The sequence below is a fragment of the Elephantulus edwardii genome, unplaced genomic scaffold (genome assembly GCF_000299155.1).
Source record: "Elephantulus edwardii isolate Elephantulus edwardi_28Jun2011 unplaced genomic scaffold, EleEdw1.0 scaffold00019, whole genome shotgun sequence".
NCBI classification, from domain to species: domain Eukaryota; kingdom Metazoa; phylum Chordata; class Mammalia; order Macroscelidea; family Macroscelididae; genus Elephantulus; species Elephantulus edwardii.
The window spans coordinates 13902019-13919739 of NW_006399769.1; the positions used below are offsets into that span (position 1 = coordinate 13902019).

Here is a 17721-nt window from a genome sequence, read left to right on the forward strand (position 1 = left end):
GACTAAACCAGGAAGAAGCCCTGAACATAGGTTGCAGGCGCAGCCCAAGTACTGCTCCCTCTGTCTAGCAGCCAGCAGCTGTTTTAGCTCAGAATAACATCTCAGGTGTTTAGCCTCTGTCGTGGCTGGACTGTAATCTGCTTTCTCCTCTCTTGAGAGTCTGGTGCCTTAACTTTCCTTACTGGGCTACCTATTCTTGGTAAAGAAAAGCAAAATGCCTCTCCTCTCCCCCTCTCCTTCCAACCCCAGGTTGCCTCTTAACAAAACAAGATACTATCAGGATGTATCTTGCTTTGCTTTTATTCAAAAGTCTCTGATGATTGTGTGTCAACAAATACACCAAAAAAGGGTGAATTAGCAACTGTCTGTATCTGCTTTGGAGTTCCTATGGGTGCAAACAGGCAATGTTCTTGGCTGCTAGCTGAAATGTTGTCAATTTAAGTTCATCCAGAGATCTTTTAGGGAAAAAAATCTGGTCAACACCTTCTCCCTTCTTTTTCCTCACTGATAATGGGAAAGAGCTTTAGTGAGACTCTTTTGTGCTAAGTTTCTGAACGAAAGGAACAGAGTAAACGGAAATGGACTAAGAGGAAAGGGAAAAGTGAATTTGGGATACCTTCTTGGGATCTGGTGGGGTTAAGCTCTGACTTCAAACAGATTTGGTTTAAAATTGTTGTTCTATTGACCAAGAAGTATGAAATCTGTATACGGCCTCAATTTCTAAATTTAAGATAATTGTTGTTGTTGTTGGTGGTGGTGGTGGTGGTGGTGGTGGTGATGGTGGTGGTGGTGTTAGGTGCCATTAACTCTAGTGTGACTCATAGTTACCCAATGAACAGGGTGGATCTTAACCTCGTCCAATCCTCTGTTGTCTTCATTAACTCTAACATATTGGAGCCCATTGCTGTAGTCGCTGTGTCTATCCATCTCATTGAGGTTCTTTCTCTCTTTTAATAACCCTTCACCCTTCCAAGCATGATATCTTTTCCCAACGACTGGCCTCTCTTAACATCATACTGGCCCCTCTTAAAATCATAGATAATAATATGTGCTTTATAAGGCTGCTAAGAAGTCTGAATGGTAATACACAGAGAGAGAGAGAGAGCCCGCATAAGTAATGTTTGTCCTCATTTCCCTATGTTTATACCATTGCCACTGAATCACTATGAACCCATAGCTGATCACCAGCAGGTTTTTAGAGGCAATAGATTGCACAGGAGGGGATTTCCCATCTTTCTCCCAATGACCTCCTCACAGATTTGAACTCGCAGAGAGGTGCCATCTCTGGGTTAACAGCACAATGCGCTACAAACTACACTACTGGACTGTTTGCCTTAGAGCCTCTAATGATAAAACAGTCCTTACAATCTATTTTCTGGAAAAGACAGAGGTCAAATTAAAAAAAAAGTCCTTCAGGGACTATTTTAAAAATAAAAATCTGCAGCTGCTATAACCTCTGAGCAACCTATATAACTCAGCCATTTTAAAGAGTGAAAGTCCACAGGCTATTGTGAACTAACTTGCTTTATATGTTATCCCTACTGGAGATTACAGAAGAAACACAACAATAACAGAGGGAGAAGCTAGTCCAGGTATCACAGAAATATATAGCTTGGAGTCAGCCAGGGACCTCAGAAGAACTTGAGCAAATGACATAATTCCATGTAGTGTTCTAACTCCTGCCATGACTGACTTCGCAAATCTGAGTTCAAGTTGACAGTTATTAGCGTCTACTGTGACTCCATCATGTTAAGTATTTTGCAAAAGAAACTGAAAGGGCTTTGATATCAGCAATGAAGCAATAATGTAGACAAGAAATTGAGTATCTTGCTAGTTCTGTTTAGATGCTTAGTAAAAAGAGCTGCTTCGGCCCCAACATGAACATTTAAAGCATCAATCCTGTTCTGTTCATGTGACTTTTTCAAAACAATAAAAAGATAAACTCTCATTTTGTGCCAGGAGGCATGACTAGCATTTTATGTATAATATTTTCAATTGCCCCAGCACTTTTGAAGTATCAGTATAGTCTTTCACAGACTAGAAAGTTGAAGTTTAGAGAATTTAAATAATCTGCCCAGAGCCACATAGTCAAGGGTGGAAGCAGAATTTAAAACTCTCTGGTTCAAATATCAGGAACCCTGGTGGCTCAGTGAATCAAGTGGTCAGGCTGTTAATCAGAATGTAGCGGTCTGGTTCCACCAGTGATGCTGCAGGAGAAAGGTGAGAAAGCTTAATTCCATGAAGATTTATAGTCTGAGAAACCCTATGGAGTAGTTCACTCTGTCCTAGCATGAGTGTCACTATATGGTAGAAGTGACTTGGCAGCAGTGGTAATTCAAATATATGTGGGACCTTCTCAGTAAGAACTATAAGATGTCCTTACCCATATCTTTCCTATTGTCAGAAAACAATAAAGATTAATGGTGCACACAGAGCTTTGAGGATTGCCCTTCATATCGAAGGCATGGTGCACATTAAGATAGCACAAGGAACAGGCATTTCTTTGAAGGCAGGTGTCTTGACCTTAAATCTAACGTGGCTTTTCCTAGTTGTGTATTGATACATCCAATAGTTATTGATTCTAAGCCTAATTTTGTACCTGTAATGTTCCTTTACATCAGAATTGTCATCGGACTCAAATAAGGCAATGTAGGTAGTAGATATACTTTCCTATTCCTTCATCTTTAGGTTAATGTCAGCTATTATTAGAGTTCAGTTGTTTTCAGTTCCACTGTTGTCTTGCTCTTGAATCTTTATAAATATGTGCTGACATCTTAACTTTCTTATCTAAATAACTAGAGCTGACAAGACAGTATCTTTTATTAATAGTCTCAGGTAGCTGTCCTCGAATTTTAGTTGCCTTAGAATGTTTTGGAGTTTTGTTAAAATAGATTCCTGGAACCCAGTGATAATGATTAAGCAGGGGTAGGTAGAAAACTCTCAGCTGTCAAGTCAATTTCAACTCATAGCAACCCTCTAGAACAGAATAGCATTACCCCCATGGGATTTCCTAAGCTGTAAATCTTCAAGGAAGCAGGCTACCTCATCTTTAAACTGTGGGGCTGCTAGATTTGAACCACTAACTTTTGGTTAGCATCCTAGTTCTTAATCCACAGCTCCTGAAGGCTAACTAGAGCCGTGTAATATTCACTTAAAGGAATCAGTCTGGGGCATTGTGGTTCAACGAGAAAAGACTCACCTTCCACACAGGAGATTCGTTCCCATGTAATGTGCCTTATGTGCACCTACGAAGCTCTCTGTATGTTGCTATGATGTGTTTAGTTATATTAGGCATGGGGTCCAGACCCCATGAGTCAGGGACTGACATAGCTGTTAACAACAGCAATAAGAGAAGACCCATGTGGTTCTGATATAGCTGTAATTCTTTGGGAAAAGCCTACCCTGAAACACCATTATTGTGAAGAATTGCATTATCTATAGCTATAGAAGTTGACCAACGTCAGCCTGTCAGTAACACACAAATGCCTAACCCTTGACTCCTGATATCTAGTGCCTATCCTTTTAATCACACCACCCAGACTCAAAGCAACATGCAAATACATCTATGCCTGGTTCCAGGATTTGATTCTAAAGGTTTGATTCTAGCTGAAGCTTCCAGCACTCCACTGATACCATTAGAGGATTAACTGAAGGTCATTGCTTCTTTCTTCTTCCTCTACAGACACATTCGCCAGCAAAGTGGCCGCCACACAGGACCAGTATGCAGATGCGTCCATAGGTAACGTCACTGGCAGCAACGCGGTGAATGTCTTCCTGGGAATTGGCGTGGCTTGGTCCATCGCTGCCATCTACCATGCGGCCAATGGGGAACAGTTCAAAGTGTCCCCTGGCACGCTAGCTTTCTCTGTCACTCTCTTCACCATTTTTGCTTTCATCAATGTGGGGGTGCTGCTGTACCGGCGGAGGCCAGAAATTGGAGGTGAGCTGGGTGGGCCCCGGACTGCCAAGCTCCTCACGTCCTGCCTCTTTGTGCTCCTGTGGCTCTTGTACATTTTCTTCTCCTCCCTGGAGGCCTACTGCCACATAAAAGGCTTCTAAAGGAACAATCAGATATAGTAAATTTATATACATATATATATACATATATATACATAAAAGATTTATGTATAACGAACAGAGGAAACTGACGTTTGTCATGTTCACTTACCTGCTGATGGATTCCAGCTTCAAGAGCTTACTCTGTACTAGGGCCGAAGTAAGAAACCATCACCTCCCACCCCCAGGGGCATCGTCATGTTGAACAAGGCACAGAGGCAGGGCCGTCTCTGCACCCTGGCCTAGAAGGCTTGTCCTCTCTCCAGATTGACCAAACACTCAGCCTTCGATTTGTTCTCTGAGTTTATGCTTTTGTTTTTGGTGGGGTTGGGAGGTGGTCGATGTTTGGCTTTTGCTTTGTTTTATTTTGTTTTGTGTTGTGGGGAGAATCAGAGTCTCTGCTTCTTTTTATGGGAGCTGATGAAGGATTCAAATGCAAATAGGTTTTCCGGAAAAAAAAAAATTTAAAAGTGAATCACTAAAAGTCCCCGCTCCTCCCCTCAACTTTTTCAATACTGACTGGGATTAAGAAAAGATGTGGGTATGGAAGAAGAAAGAAGCTTGTCTTCACTTTATGATCAAATTCCTACTTCTGGCTGGAATTTGAGCAGAGGTGAACCTGCCTCCAGGAAGCAACAGAGAAATTCAAATAGAGCCAGGAAATCTGAGGGTTCTAATACAGCCTGCTATTTATAAAGATACGGTGCCGGGAACTCTTGTTCAACAGGTAGAAGGGATCACGTGCCTAGATTCCCAAGAACATGCAAAAATCCTTCGTATCTTACCTTTTAAGCTCTGGACTGCGATTAGAAAGACCCTAACTCCGGTGTTACAGCTCAGAGACCCCATGTAGACCCCCCTTCCTAGCCCCACTCTTTCTACCCCAGTGCAAACAAGAAGAATAACCCCATTCAAAGAGCGCATCATCTGTTTCCATTTGCATCAATATGTCTCCGAGTCCCATGCTGCTGCTGCTGCTGCCTGGGATTGTCTTGTCAGTTTTCTTTCGAAAAAAGCATCCATGGCCTGCACAATCCTGTCTCAGTCCTGACTGAACATTTTGCTCCTCCTTCCTTCATGTGCCTGTTTGGGAATGTTGTTGTGATACTTGTTACACAGTGCATGGATGAAAAACAAAACAAAACAAAGCGTATCTGTATATAGTAGAGTATAGCATTTAACTGTTTTCCCATTCAGCCACGTTGATTGGACATTGAAGACCTAAGTGAGTTTTCTTTTCAGCTGAGTTGTTAATTTCTGTGTTGTTATTGAGTTTCCTTGTGACTAGGGACAAAAGGAAAAAATGGTTTATATATTCATGGATCTGCGCATTCATTTCTAAGAAGCAATAACTGTCATGTAGGAGGTTCAAGTCATTGAATAAATAGCAGACAAACTACAGAGGGTCTGCATGGAAAATTAGCCACATGGAAGTCGTCAGAGGCCTTCTAACAGTCACTTGCTAATTTTGAAGGGCCACGGGAGAAAGACATTCTAGAGAAGTAGCTGAATTAGAGCTACCTGGGCTTTGCAAGCCCTCGTTTCCATGATATCGCTTCCCCAAAAGTATTTATTTCACATCTGCTCTGTCTGGCACAGATGATAGATAGTGCTGGTTTATTTTATTTTTTAATGTAAAGGCTGTCTTGATCCCTCCTTCTTTCACCCATCAGACCCCTGGATTGTATCTGTAGCTCCTCCCTAAGAAAGAGTCAGTCAGGGTGACCCATGAGCCTTTTAAGAGGCTGTCTCTTCTATATTAAAGGGAAAAAAAGACTAAAGAGCAGCAATTAGATGAGATTAGTGTCTCCTTGGGGGATTGTGCTGGGAGATTTTTAACCCTTAAGTGGAAAAGGAATGGCTCTTCCTATTTCAGAATACCAAAGAGTATAGGTAACCCAGCATTTCAAAGTAATAAGTACATAAGTGAAGACAAAAAGGATGACTTTGGGCACCTCTTCTCACACATAGGTTTCTCTGCCTACATGTAGAATCCCAGGCCAGCAACTGTCTTGGCACTCCTTTTATTTTGATGCAAAGACAAAAAATAAATGCTATTGAAATTTACCTTCACTTCTTCCTCTCAGTCATCATAATCATTCTTCAGTTAATAAGGTTCAGTGATTGAATGAATCAATTAAATTATACCAATTACTGTGCTACCTCCTGGTTATTTTAACAGACTCCAGACAGCCAAGATTCCTGCCCCCAAGGGGTTTCCAGTTAATGTGACTGTTATTTCCGCAAGTAAGAGTTAACACAGCCATATAGAAACAGCTTTATCTTGCAAGGGAAAAATGACCAGGAAACTTTTTAAATGTGAACACATTGAAATTACCAAGTCAAGTGTCCACATGTTTCCAATGTTGGGATTCTTTAAGAGACACTAAAACACAGGTTGAGAAGAGAGGCAAATTTATTTTAGACTCACCTACCCCAGTTGAAACCAAGGAAAACAAGCATATTTGTAGTCCAGATCAATGAGAAAGTTCAGGTTTTGCCTTTGTTGGACAACAGCATTTTTCTACACCCCTCACCCTTATCATGGTAATTCCTCATTTCTGCCCCACTTCCCTCCATCCCTGGCCTGCATCCTACATGGTGGCCTAACTTCTCTGGATGCACCTTCAACCCCCTAGAATTTGTTTTGGTTTTTTTTAGATTTGCCTAGTGGAAACCTAGCCTAGAAACACCAAGTAAATGTAGTCTAAGGCTGTAAGTTGTTTAAACCTTAGAAGAATTTTGCACTCAAAGTTTAGCCATATTTGGAATGTCAATAACCCCATAGTGAATTTTCACAGAGGACTTTAAGAAATTCTTGTTGTTAGTCAATTTCAATTTCAATGCTTTTGGTTTGTTTGCTTTTGAAATTCTCCTGATACAGGAAAAATATGATTCTGGTTGTCCAGGGTTGTTATTAATTATTATAGTTGTGTAAAATTACTTCATTTTATTTGTGTGATGATTTCATTTTGTGTGTATTGTGCACAGCTTTAGGGGGGGGAAGTACACTAATTGTGCTATTCCTTATAAATGGTACACATTATTGACACAAATAAAGTTTCTAATTATTTCAGACTTAACCACCAGTGATACAGCATATTCTGTATGGGATGTTTTCTCTTGTCTCATTGTCATCTACTTCATTTTTTGTTTCCATATTTTGAAGAAATAAAGACCAAAATGGTATTATTGTGCAATTTTGGTATCTTCTCCCAAAAGAATGAAAATACACAGACAACATTCAGACTCAACATGGTAACCCTTTGATGATGCAGTGTATCATTTTTAATGTCCCTAGAAAGCTAGAATAAGTCTTAGACTATTGTCTAGCTTAGTGCACTGACACGTTCACTCCTCCATTCCACTAATTGATTTTTACATCTCATCTCTTGATACAGCTCTGTCTACATTCTCTCTGCGTCCATGAACATGTACCCATCCATAGACAGTAATGTTTCAGATTACTCTTCTATGATGCAGCATTTGTCATAGCAAATCAATCAATCTCCAATAACTGATCAGAATTGTGCAGGTGTTGCTTCCTGGAACTTAGGTAAATTGCCCTGTCCAGTGTCGTAAACTGTATTTCTATCAATTCCCAGCAGAACTCCTGCCTCGCATTTTTAATTTCTGAATCTTTACTATTTTTTTACTTAGTATGTCATGCAATTGAAATAGTATAAAAGAAGGTAACACCATAAGGGAGGCTAGTATTTGTAGGGACAAGGTGTAAGGGACCCATCAGGCTTTGCACTTTTTGCAAGTCAACATTTCTATCAGTAGATTTAGTTCTTGAGTCATGTATAGAAATGTGTACCACAAACATAGAAACTACTTTATTCGCCTGATCACCTTGAAAATTCTTTTAGAATTCTTCATTATAACGTTATATGACAGATCATGTTGATACACTTTTATATGGGAAAGCTTTAAGGTGTAATTTAAATATTTTTGTGGCTCAAACAATGCCAGGTTTTTTTAAACACTAAATGAGCTGACAATATTTACTTCTTTAAACCACAAAACCAACTCTTCCTGGATCAGAATATCATTGATCAGTTAACTACTCTCCTTTAGCCAAAGAGGATCCCTGGTAGGGTAGTTTGTAGGTTGTAGTCTGCATCTATGCCAGTTCGAATCCAGCTGCTCCCTGGAAGAAAGATGAGCACTATCCTTCTGTTATGATTTCTAGGCTCAGCAACTCAGTGGAGGGTGGTTGAGTCTGAACCAAGAGTTCAAGAGCAGTGAGATCGAGGGGTTTTTTGTTGTTTTAATTCTTTAGCAGAATGCTGTGAGCAAGTGATTCTTAGCATCTTACAGTCTCTTTTTACCCTTTTGAAGATTCTAGTTAAAGTCTTCCACCAGTGAAGACTTTAAGAATTGTGCTGTCAACCCAAAGGCACACAGTTCAAATCCACTAGCTTTTCTATGGGAGAAAGATGGGCAATAAACTCATGTGCCTTTTGCTACCTTTGAAAATCCACTGGCGAGTCAGCTGACTGCATTCCCATTCAACACTACGGAGCAACAACAAGCACAATTGAAGTCTTCTGCCAGCGAAGATTTTCTAGAGCTTGCTTTCCTTGGCATAGAGCCAAAACACACTGTTTTTGCTGTTTTGTCATCTGCAATGCGACTCTTGATGCAACACATTTCTGCAAGGCTCTCACTGTAAAGGAGACAGAAAGTTCATTGTGCACACTGCCTTTCTACATGGTATTAGCTTTTGGTGATCCTTGGCCTTCTGATCTTAACCTGTCCACAGTAGGGGGGAAAAATTCAGTGTCTGAAGATGACTGTGTATACATTGTACAGCTTCATGAAAGGGGAAAAAAACAAAGCCAAACCCAAATAAATCCAACCAAAACCCACTAAACCAAAAAACATCCTTCTAATAGAGGACAAAGCACTCTCTGTTCACTAGTTGTACAAAATTTGCCCTTTACAGGAATGCAATTTGGCTCTGCAGATGCATAATCTGTTTAACAGCCTCTTTTAAGACTTCTCTCAGTGTTTCCTAGCTGAAGATAAGGAGTCTCCTTTGAGTCTTATCTTCTCGCTCTGATGATCTTGAGCAGTTAACTCTCAGCAGTCCTGGGTGTAATTGGATGACTCCAGACAATTGGCCATTTCATGACTGGCTGTTTGTAATATTAGATCTCAAACTGACCTACTGCTGGCATTTGGCTTTTCTTGTAAAATTCACTTCACCTGGCCAAGGCAAGCCAGGACAGATGAAAATCCAAATGATAAGCAAATAAGTACAAAGTCATGTTTATTCCTCAGAGAAGGAAACATGCTATTAAGAGTGGATCTGCAGCTTTCTTCCAGATCTAGCTACAGATTTTGTTAATTGTTTCTATTTCTGCATTTTATTTCTACTGTGATTTCTTTCATACCTAGCAGCATTCACATTATACAGCAGTGTTCAAATGTTTAAAGGTTCTTGATGGTATTCTGCCTACAAAGATGTCATGGGAAGGCTAAACATAATAGATCTTTCCATTTTATAGCTTAATTAGGCCATTATTATTAATTGCATCCAAAAGCAGAGAATGCCATGTCTATAGAAAGAGAAACCGTTGATTGAGAGATGGGACATGTAGGGGAGAGAAATCTTTAGTTTTCCAAACCAGAAACATCCAAAACTGTTTCCATCACATTGACTTCAATTTATTGGGACCCTACGTGCATCAGAGTAGGTCTGAGCTCCCATAGTGTTTTCAATAGCTGAGTTTAGAAAGTAGATCTGCACACTTTTCTTTTGAATCAACCCTAGCCAGACTTGAACCTCCAGTCATTTCATTAACAGTCAACATACAAACTGCTTGCTCTTTTCTGGAACCGCTGACCACATGACATGGTAAGTATTCAGCTTTCTATTACTTTGTCCCAGCCTGGCAGCATATCCAAGGAGATACACTCAGAGGTTTTCCCAGGTTTCGGGGTGCCAAAGTTCCTCTAATGTAATCTTCTAAGAGTCACTGAATAAATTGCTTATTTTTCTTTATTTGTAGGAATGACTTAGTAGTTAAAACCATGACTTTTCAAGGAGACCTTCTTGCCTCAAATTTCCTTGACTGTCCCTCATCAATACAGTCCCGGCAATTTCTGCCTCATAGTCTTCAGAATTATGCAGCCCCAGTTTTTTTCAAAGAATCATAGAGGTGTCGTTTTGGGGACTAAACAACAAATCATTGCCATCAAGTCACAGCTGGTTTTTAGAGCTTATAAATCACAAAGGAGATGCCCATCTTCCTGGTGGATTTAAACCACTTGCCCTTAGGTTGGTAGCACAATTGCTTAATCACGAGGCCATGGGACTAGATAAATATTAATCTTTCTTTCCCTAATTTCAACTGCTACCATTCTTCTATGGCTATTTTAATTTCATTCACTGCCTAGAGGGATTCTTACTATCTAAGCAAAAGGGAAAACGTTTTTGCTAAAAGAGATTGCCTTGAACATATTATCTAAAGATAAACTTACCAGAAGGAAAATATAATGGCATTGTATCAAAAGACAGTCTTTAGAACATAGTGGGGTATATCTCTCTGTAAATGTTTAGGACAGTCTGCCCCCTATTTTTTAAAATTTTTTTTTTATTACTTTTACTGAACATTTACAGAGATTTTGGATTTCCATTCATTCATTGCTGCACTTTTTTCTCTAACCATCCCCCCCTCCCCCCAGTTCTTCAAAAAGCAAAAGATAAATTTCTTGGTTGGTATACAATCCCCCAGGCTCTCCGCCCCTCCTCCCCACCCAGAATGCACTCCACTATGCAACCTTAATTCTGGATTCCTGTGCTGCCCTCTATTTTTATAAGTAATTCTACACTGCGGCAGTATTGTTGAATATGTCCCACAGGGTGCACAGTCATCTTGTTTAAGTGACCATACATCCAGCTTTTTAGTTATCAACTATAGAAATATAGATTGGGGACAAAGGTACCTGACCCCCCCCCCACTGTGAGAGTGTCTGTCAAGGTGAGGCATCTAACACAGAAAATCATAATACATAATTCACAGAGAACTAAAACAATTATATGAGCAATGAAATGATTCTCTATGAATATGATAAACTTGATATTCAAATAACCAAATAAAACAAGAGAAAAATTGATTCAGTTCAATGGAACCAAGCCAATTTTAACAGAAACTGTCCTAAAATTTCTTTAAAATTTATTGGTTGCTAAAACAGGTCTACCCAGCAAAATCTAATAGAGTACAAAAGGACAAAGCATGCTAAATTACTGGAAAGATTATACAGCACTTTGTACTGGAAAGATCTAGTCCAGAAATTTTCAGTGGCCTTTGTCCTACATTCACATAGTGAAATCATTCACCTTAAATTACAGATTTTTTTTGTTATTATTAAATGCCTCGAAACTACATATTAGGACAAGAGATAAGTGCTGTACTGTCTTAAAAATGTAATTCTAGGTCTTTAATGTCAAGATTAGATAGATACTTGACTTTATATCCTCTTCTTCCTAATAGAAGAAGCAATTCTAATGAAAAACCAGTATGTAAGCACTTTTCAAGATATTCCACCTGAGGAATAAATTGTGTAAATACTTCAGATCAAATTGATATGTACCAGATAGTGAGTTTGAAACAATATTTTAGGTATATAGTTTTCTCTGCTCTTTCTTTTCTTTCAAATAGCATTTAGTTTATGGCAAATATTTAGTATTGGCCTTCCATATTTCCCCCTTTTGTTTTTATCATAATTATATTATCATCTAGATGAGCATCCTTTATACACAAACAAAACAAATTAAACATAATAAACTCAAAGAAATACTTTCAAAAATTTCCGTATGATCAGGATTCAGGTTGAATATTCCTTGAAAATCTGTTTTAATTGTCCCATTGCCACAGTCCTTGTCAAAACCAGTTCTAATCAATCTCCTTTGCCAGTATGTCCTTTGCCATTCCCTATCACTCCACCCTGAGAGAGATTTCACCCTGATTCATAAGGAAAATGGGATAGTGTATTCTCTTAGCTACTTCCTGCTGAAAAAGGACACTGTAGGTTTCAGGGTAAGGATCTTCTCTCACTACTCTAAAGGGCCCCTTTGGCAATAGGAAACACATAGACTATTGTGGAGATTGATTTTGGAATTTAGATGCACTGTTATCAATTGTGCTTAGCCATACATGTTCATATCCTTGAAGATGCATCATGGAACTGTTACAGCCTAGAAGACAATTTAACTAACATGTTAAAAGTACATGAGTCAAAAATTAAAAGCAATAATATTCCAAGTACAGGTTCTAACAGTGGCATAAATCAAGTTACAGAGGGAAAGTAGTTTTTAAAATAAAAGGCTTACTGACTAGAACTTCGTCCATTATAGTATAAAGGTTAGGAACCACAAGCTGTAGAGGCTCAACTACGTCATTTATTGTTCTTAAGTCCTGGACCAAATTCCATCTACCACTGGGTTATTTTACAGCTCAGAAGTCCATATGCAAGGCAGAGGTGAAGTAAGGAACTGCATATGAGGTTTTCCATCAATTCCAACAACTAAGAAATAGTGAGAAGAGTTGGGACCTCAGAAGGCTTAGGACCAAATAATAGGCTCTTGTGTCCAGGAGAAAATGAATCTTTTCTTAACAACTAGAAATGATAGATCAAAGAAAAAATGTTGAATATTACACTCTACTAAAGAGAGCACTGGTGGCCTAGTGGTAAAAAGCTGGGCTGCAATCGTGAAGGCGTGCAATTCAAACCCACCAGCTGCTCTGTGGGAGAAGGATGGGCAACCTCCTCCTGAGTGATTAACTGTCTGAAAACCCACTGAAATGTCAGCTATGGGTCAGTTCCAACTCAACAGTACATAGCACCACCACTCTACTAAAGCTCCTATAATTGAGCAATATGGCTAAAATAATCATTTGTGTGAGATGTACCAATGCTTTTGACATGAAGATATTGACAAATGAGAGAATTAAAGAAAATGAGTTAAGTAGGATTTCAATGTCAGATATCTTTGCCCAAGATATTTCAAAGTCATCCCACCTAAGGAAAACAAAATTCCTATTTCTACATAACTTTTGTCTTTGTGTAACAAAATGTATGTTTGGCTTTTGGGTTGCTTTTCCAAATTACTGAATTATTTGGTGAAATACCTGGGGCCTATACAGGTTTTCAGTCACCTTGTAGGCATCAGAGAGCCAGACAATGAATAAGGATGACAAAAGAAGAATTGATGCTTTTGAGCTGTGGTACTGAAGAATACTGAATATCCCATGGACGGCCAAAAGAACAAGCAGATACATCTTGGAAAAGGTGCAACCAGAGTGTTCCTTGGTGACAAAGATGGTCAAGCTTCATCTTTCATACTTTGGACATGTAGCTATATAGGGCTTTTCCTTGGAAAGATACTTTGTGCTTGGAAAGATGGAGGGTCAGTGGAGGAGAGGCAGACTCCCAATTAAAAGGATTGACATGGTGACTTCAGCAATGGTCTGTAGTATGTCAGAGATGATGAGGATGGCACAGAATAGGGCAAAGGTCAGTTTGAGTGTTCAAAGGATAGCTATGAGTCAGACTCGACTCAACAGCAATCAATAACAACAACATACAGCAATATCAATAACAACAACATATATCTACTAAAAAAGCCTGCAATAACTCTTTTTTTCTAAGCCATGGAGTTTCTAAATTTTGTAATAGAATAATGAGACAATTTTATTTATAAATGATTGGATATATTTTGATGTTGCTATTTATCTTCCAGAATTAATTTTAATATTTAAAATAATTGATTCACCAGGTGTGGAATTTTATTCTCAAGTCTAGTCCAAACAAACCAAATTGAGACCAGTCTACCAACTCATCAAAAGTTTCTGGAAACAGTAGCCTTTTAGTGCACAGCAATAGAAGTGTTTTGGTCAATATTTATATTGAAAATAGCCATAACTCAATGACACTGGTGCAAAAAACCAGCATTGACTTTGAATGCTAATGAAGGATTTTGTATTAGAATCTCAGCATTAGATCTTCTCTATACTGTCATTCTTTTAAATATGGAGACACGCACCTCAGTACAAAAACAAATACTGTACATTAAATAATTTGAACCACACTTTTGGATAACTAGTGGTACCTTTGAAACTTATTTCAGGCTAGTGTTCCCTTTCATTCATTTTTAATCAATGAAAGATGGGAAAGAACATGGGCTGAAGCACGTTCTTGATTTTTTTCTGTTTTTTAACTAGCAATGCAAATTTAAAGTTGTTTGAAAATTGCTTAAGTCAATGTTAATTATATTCATTTTAAAAAAATAAGACTCCTTTCTGACTTTTCCAATTATGTCTGCCTGTTCAGAATTATTCCAAATAACTCAGGGTGGGGGGGTGGTAATTCCTTGTCTAGGCCAAATCCTAAGTGATTTAAAGTGAGATTTTTTCAGTTTTTCCCTTGAAACAACACTGACAGGAGGCCTTCCACTGATTAGTCTATAGTTTTTCAACATGTGTTTAACACGTTGAGAGCCAATCATGACATCTACCCAGTCCTGCTACAGATAATTTGTTTTCAACTTCAACTGTAATTTAAATAGTCTTAAATGGATCTAACCTTAGCTTTCATAAGCATTTGTCATATTGTCCCTAACATTTTCACTTCATGAGCTCGCTAATAGGAACAATAACTCCTTCAAACAGTGTCAAACATGAAGTTTCTCCAAACAGTCTTGTTAGAGTTAGGAGAAGAATTGCATCTTTTCATACTGAACCTACTTAAGACATCCAATCTTGGAAATATAAGGACTGCATTTCACACTATTACCAACAAAAAAAAATTACAGCATGAATCTAAACATAGGCTAACTATTTATGTGAAAAGTGAAAGTAATTTTTTGTTACCTATCTTTTTATAGTCATTACAGTTTGTAAGAAATCATAGTCTTTGAAGTTTTAGTTCAAGCCTCTAAGAAGGCTTTTAGTTGCCATCACCAGTTGTAAAGGAAATTTGAGACCATATGCTTTTGGTACACTCTCTTAAATGCTATTTTGGAATTTGTATGTATGAGGCTTAACATATTCCTTGATATTCTCAGATTGTTCTCCCAAATTCTGAATATATTTACTTTTTAAAAATGAGTGAAACTCCCCCTCACCCCCAATAACTAGCTTCCTTTTTAAACTAGTCTAATGAGTCTAGCACCCAAGGAAGCTGACGGTCGGTCGGTCCTTGGTTGCTTCAGCATTCCTGCCTTATGTCTGTTACCTTTTTCTGCTGCAGATGCTTAATCCCTAAGCAGGTACTTTAAAAACAACTGCAGATCAGAGAAAACCAAAAGGAGCGGAGCTCTGCTTCCTTCCAGAGTGCACTCAGCTGTTCATCACCTTTACCAACAAAGCAAAGAGATGCTTTTACATGCTAAAGCAAAGATTGCATTTCTGCGGAGTTATCAGAAAAACTGATGTTATTGTTGAGGTTTTAAATGTGGAAACAAAATAGTGTCCCACCCACGCCATCCATACAGTACCTAGAGGTAAACAAGCAGCTCAATCAGAGGATAGCTCACTATGAATGTCAGAATTCCATCATCATTCACTTGCCAAGATGAGTTCAGAAACTAGATAAAGTAAATAAGGCTAATTCAAGTTTGGGGTCTTGCCACCACCTTTGCTCACTCTTGTACTGAATATGGAACATGCACATCAGAAAACTGAGAACTATTTTCTCACTAATGGGAATATTATTTACTGTAATTCCTTTCTGTTCTAAACCCAGATTATTTTGCTAGACTCATATCTTTACGAACATTCATATGGATCAATCTTGTGCTTCTTAATTGGATGTAATAATGAATTTATTTTTCCAAAGTTGTTGTCTTGAAACTAGTTTCATTTAAAAAACCCAACACACACACACACACACACACAGTGAGAGAGAGAGAGAGAGAGAGAGAGAAACAATACAGCCAAAAGGGTCAGCCTAGCAGTGAGGGATCTAACCTTGTGTTTTTCTTCGTGGTTAGTACACTGACACTTTAACTCTAGAATTCATCCCATTAGTAAAGTTAAAATTATTTGCCAGCATTTAGTATTAGTTGGTATCTTTAGAGATTGAAATTGCCACTAACAAACAGCAGATCCATGGTAGTATCATTATGATATTACCCAAGGACAGGACACAGTCTTGTTGGGGGGGGGGGAATTCAAATTTGCATGGGTCTCTTTAAAGCAATAGAAAGGCTATTTAATAATATTTGAAAACAATAAAGAAGGAAGGTTCCATAAAGGTTAGAAAGGAGGGCAGAGCCGCTGTCAGACTCTCTTGATGTTTTCCTCTTTCTTGTAAGTTTTCATCAGTCAAGGTTCCCAGGGGATTACTTCCCCAGACAAATTCTGTGGGAGAATACTGACATAGCTGCAAACTCTCTTTTATTTCCTAACCCTCTCAGGAGAAGCATACCGTTCCAAAGCTTGTAATGGTTTTTGGGTTTGTTTCTTTTTTTTAAATGACATTTTCCTCACTGATTGATCCAAGAGTTTTGTACAAAAGCTCAGACTTGCTACATTAAAACTGTGCTCAGACAGCATTCTTAAAGTGACCACATCCCACTTGAAAGGTTAGAAGTCATTTCCAACTCTTAATCAAAAGTCAGAAATTGCTTTCATGCCGGGACCTTAAATGTCACTTTGCCTCCTTGCCCCTTGCCTGGATTCAATAAGAGTTGAGAGATGTCAAAGGTGTTTGCATAGCGCTTATCAATTAAAATTCAGGTTTGGATACTGAAGCTAGGTAAATAACAGCTTGATAATTACTGGGGGGGGGTAGGAGTGAAGTGTGAATCAGAAAGAATTAAGCTAGAGAAGACAGAAAACTGGTTGATTTGACTAGCCTGTTTTTCAGAATCATAGACTCATTGGCATTCAGTGGAATAGTACTCAAAAACAAAACCAAAAAACTTCAAGAGAGTGGCTCAATTTTAAAATCAAATGTCAAGAGTCCATTATTTCTTATAATCCCATGATTCCACAAACCACAAACATTTACTTCATGCCTAACGCTGTATAGGCTTCTTAAGATGGAATGAATTAAAGATGGGGTTGTTTAAGCAAACTAGCAGCAATACTTGACTTATAAAGGGTTCGGTGATGGATCTTTAATGAAATTAACCTTCCATTTGGTCTAGAGCCATGTTAGCACTTTGAACTTGCTTAATGAGATCATTCTGAAACCTCTCAGAGAACTTTCCATTGATAGAAATTTATGAATTCACTTTCTTTCACCAATAAGATAAATGGATTCAGATAAAACTAACCTATCCAGTGAGCCACAACCTTGTTCTAAGATGGCATATGGTCTTGCACTTAGCATTCCAAGTTAGGAAAAGCTTATTAAAGAAATCTTTTGCTTTGCCATTGCAGCTGAATTCTTTTGCAGCAAAAGATTCTATTTGTCTGGTTCTTTATTTTCTTAATTCTGCATGTTGCTATTTTGACCTTGTGTCTGCTGTCTCTATCTCAGTAAACCACAATTCTTCATCTAGAGCAGAACATCTAAGTCCTCCTTCCTGAGTATCCAAAGATCTCTTGGATTATAGTGTTAAATAAGTACCTAACAGTACATCAGCAGAGAACTGCCACAAGTCCAGCCTGGGTTTAGAAGGGGTCGTGGTACTAGGGATATTGT

At 38.5% G+C, this 17721-nt stretch overlaps 1 protein-coding gene across 3 annotated transcripts in view; it reads left to right on the top strand.

Moving 5' to 3' along the window:
* The window catches only part of SLC8A1 (solute carrier family 8 (sodium/calcium exchanger), member 1), a 414184-nt gene extending 409907 nt beyond the window's left edge, over positions 1-4277 (top strand). For 2 of the 3 annotated variants that reach the window (XM_006882329.1, XM_006882330.1), the window contains one exon: positions 3683-4059. In XM_006882329.1, the coding sequence (XP_006882391.1) occupies positions 3683-4059 (377 nt within the window). Of the gene's footprint in view, positions 1-3682 lie in introns of all 3 variants that reach the window. The other variant, XM_006882331.1, reaches the window with a different exon arrangement.
* The last annotated feature ends 13444 nt before the right edge of the window (positions 4278-17721 follow it).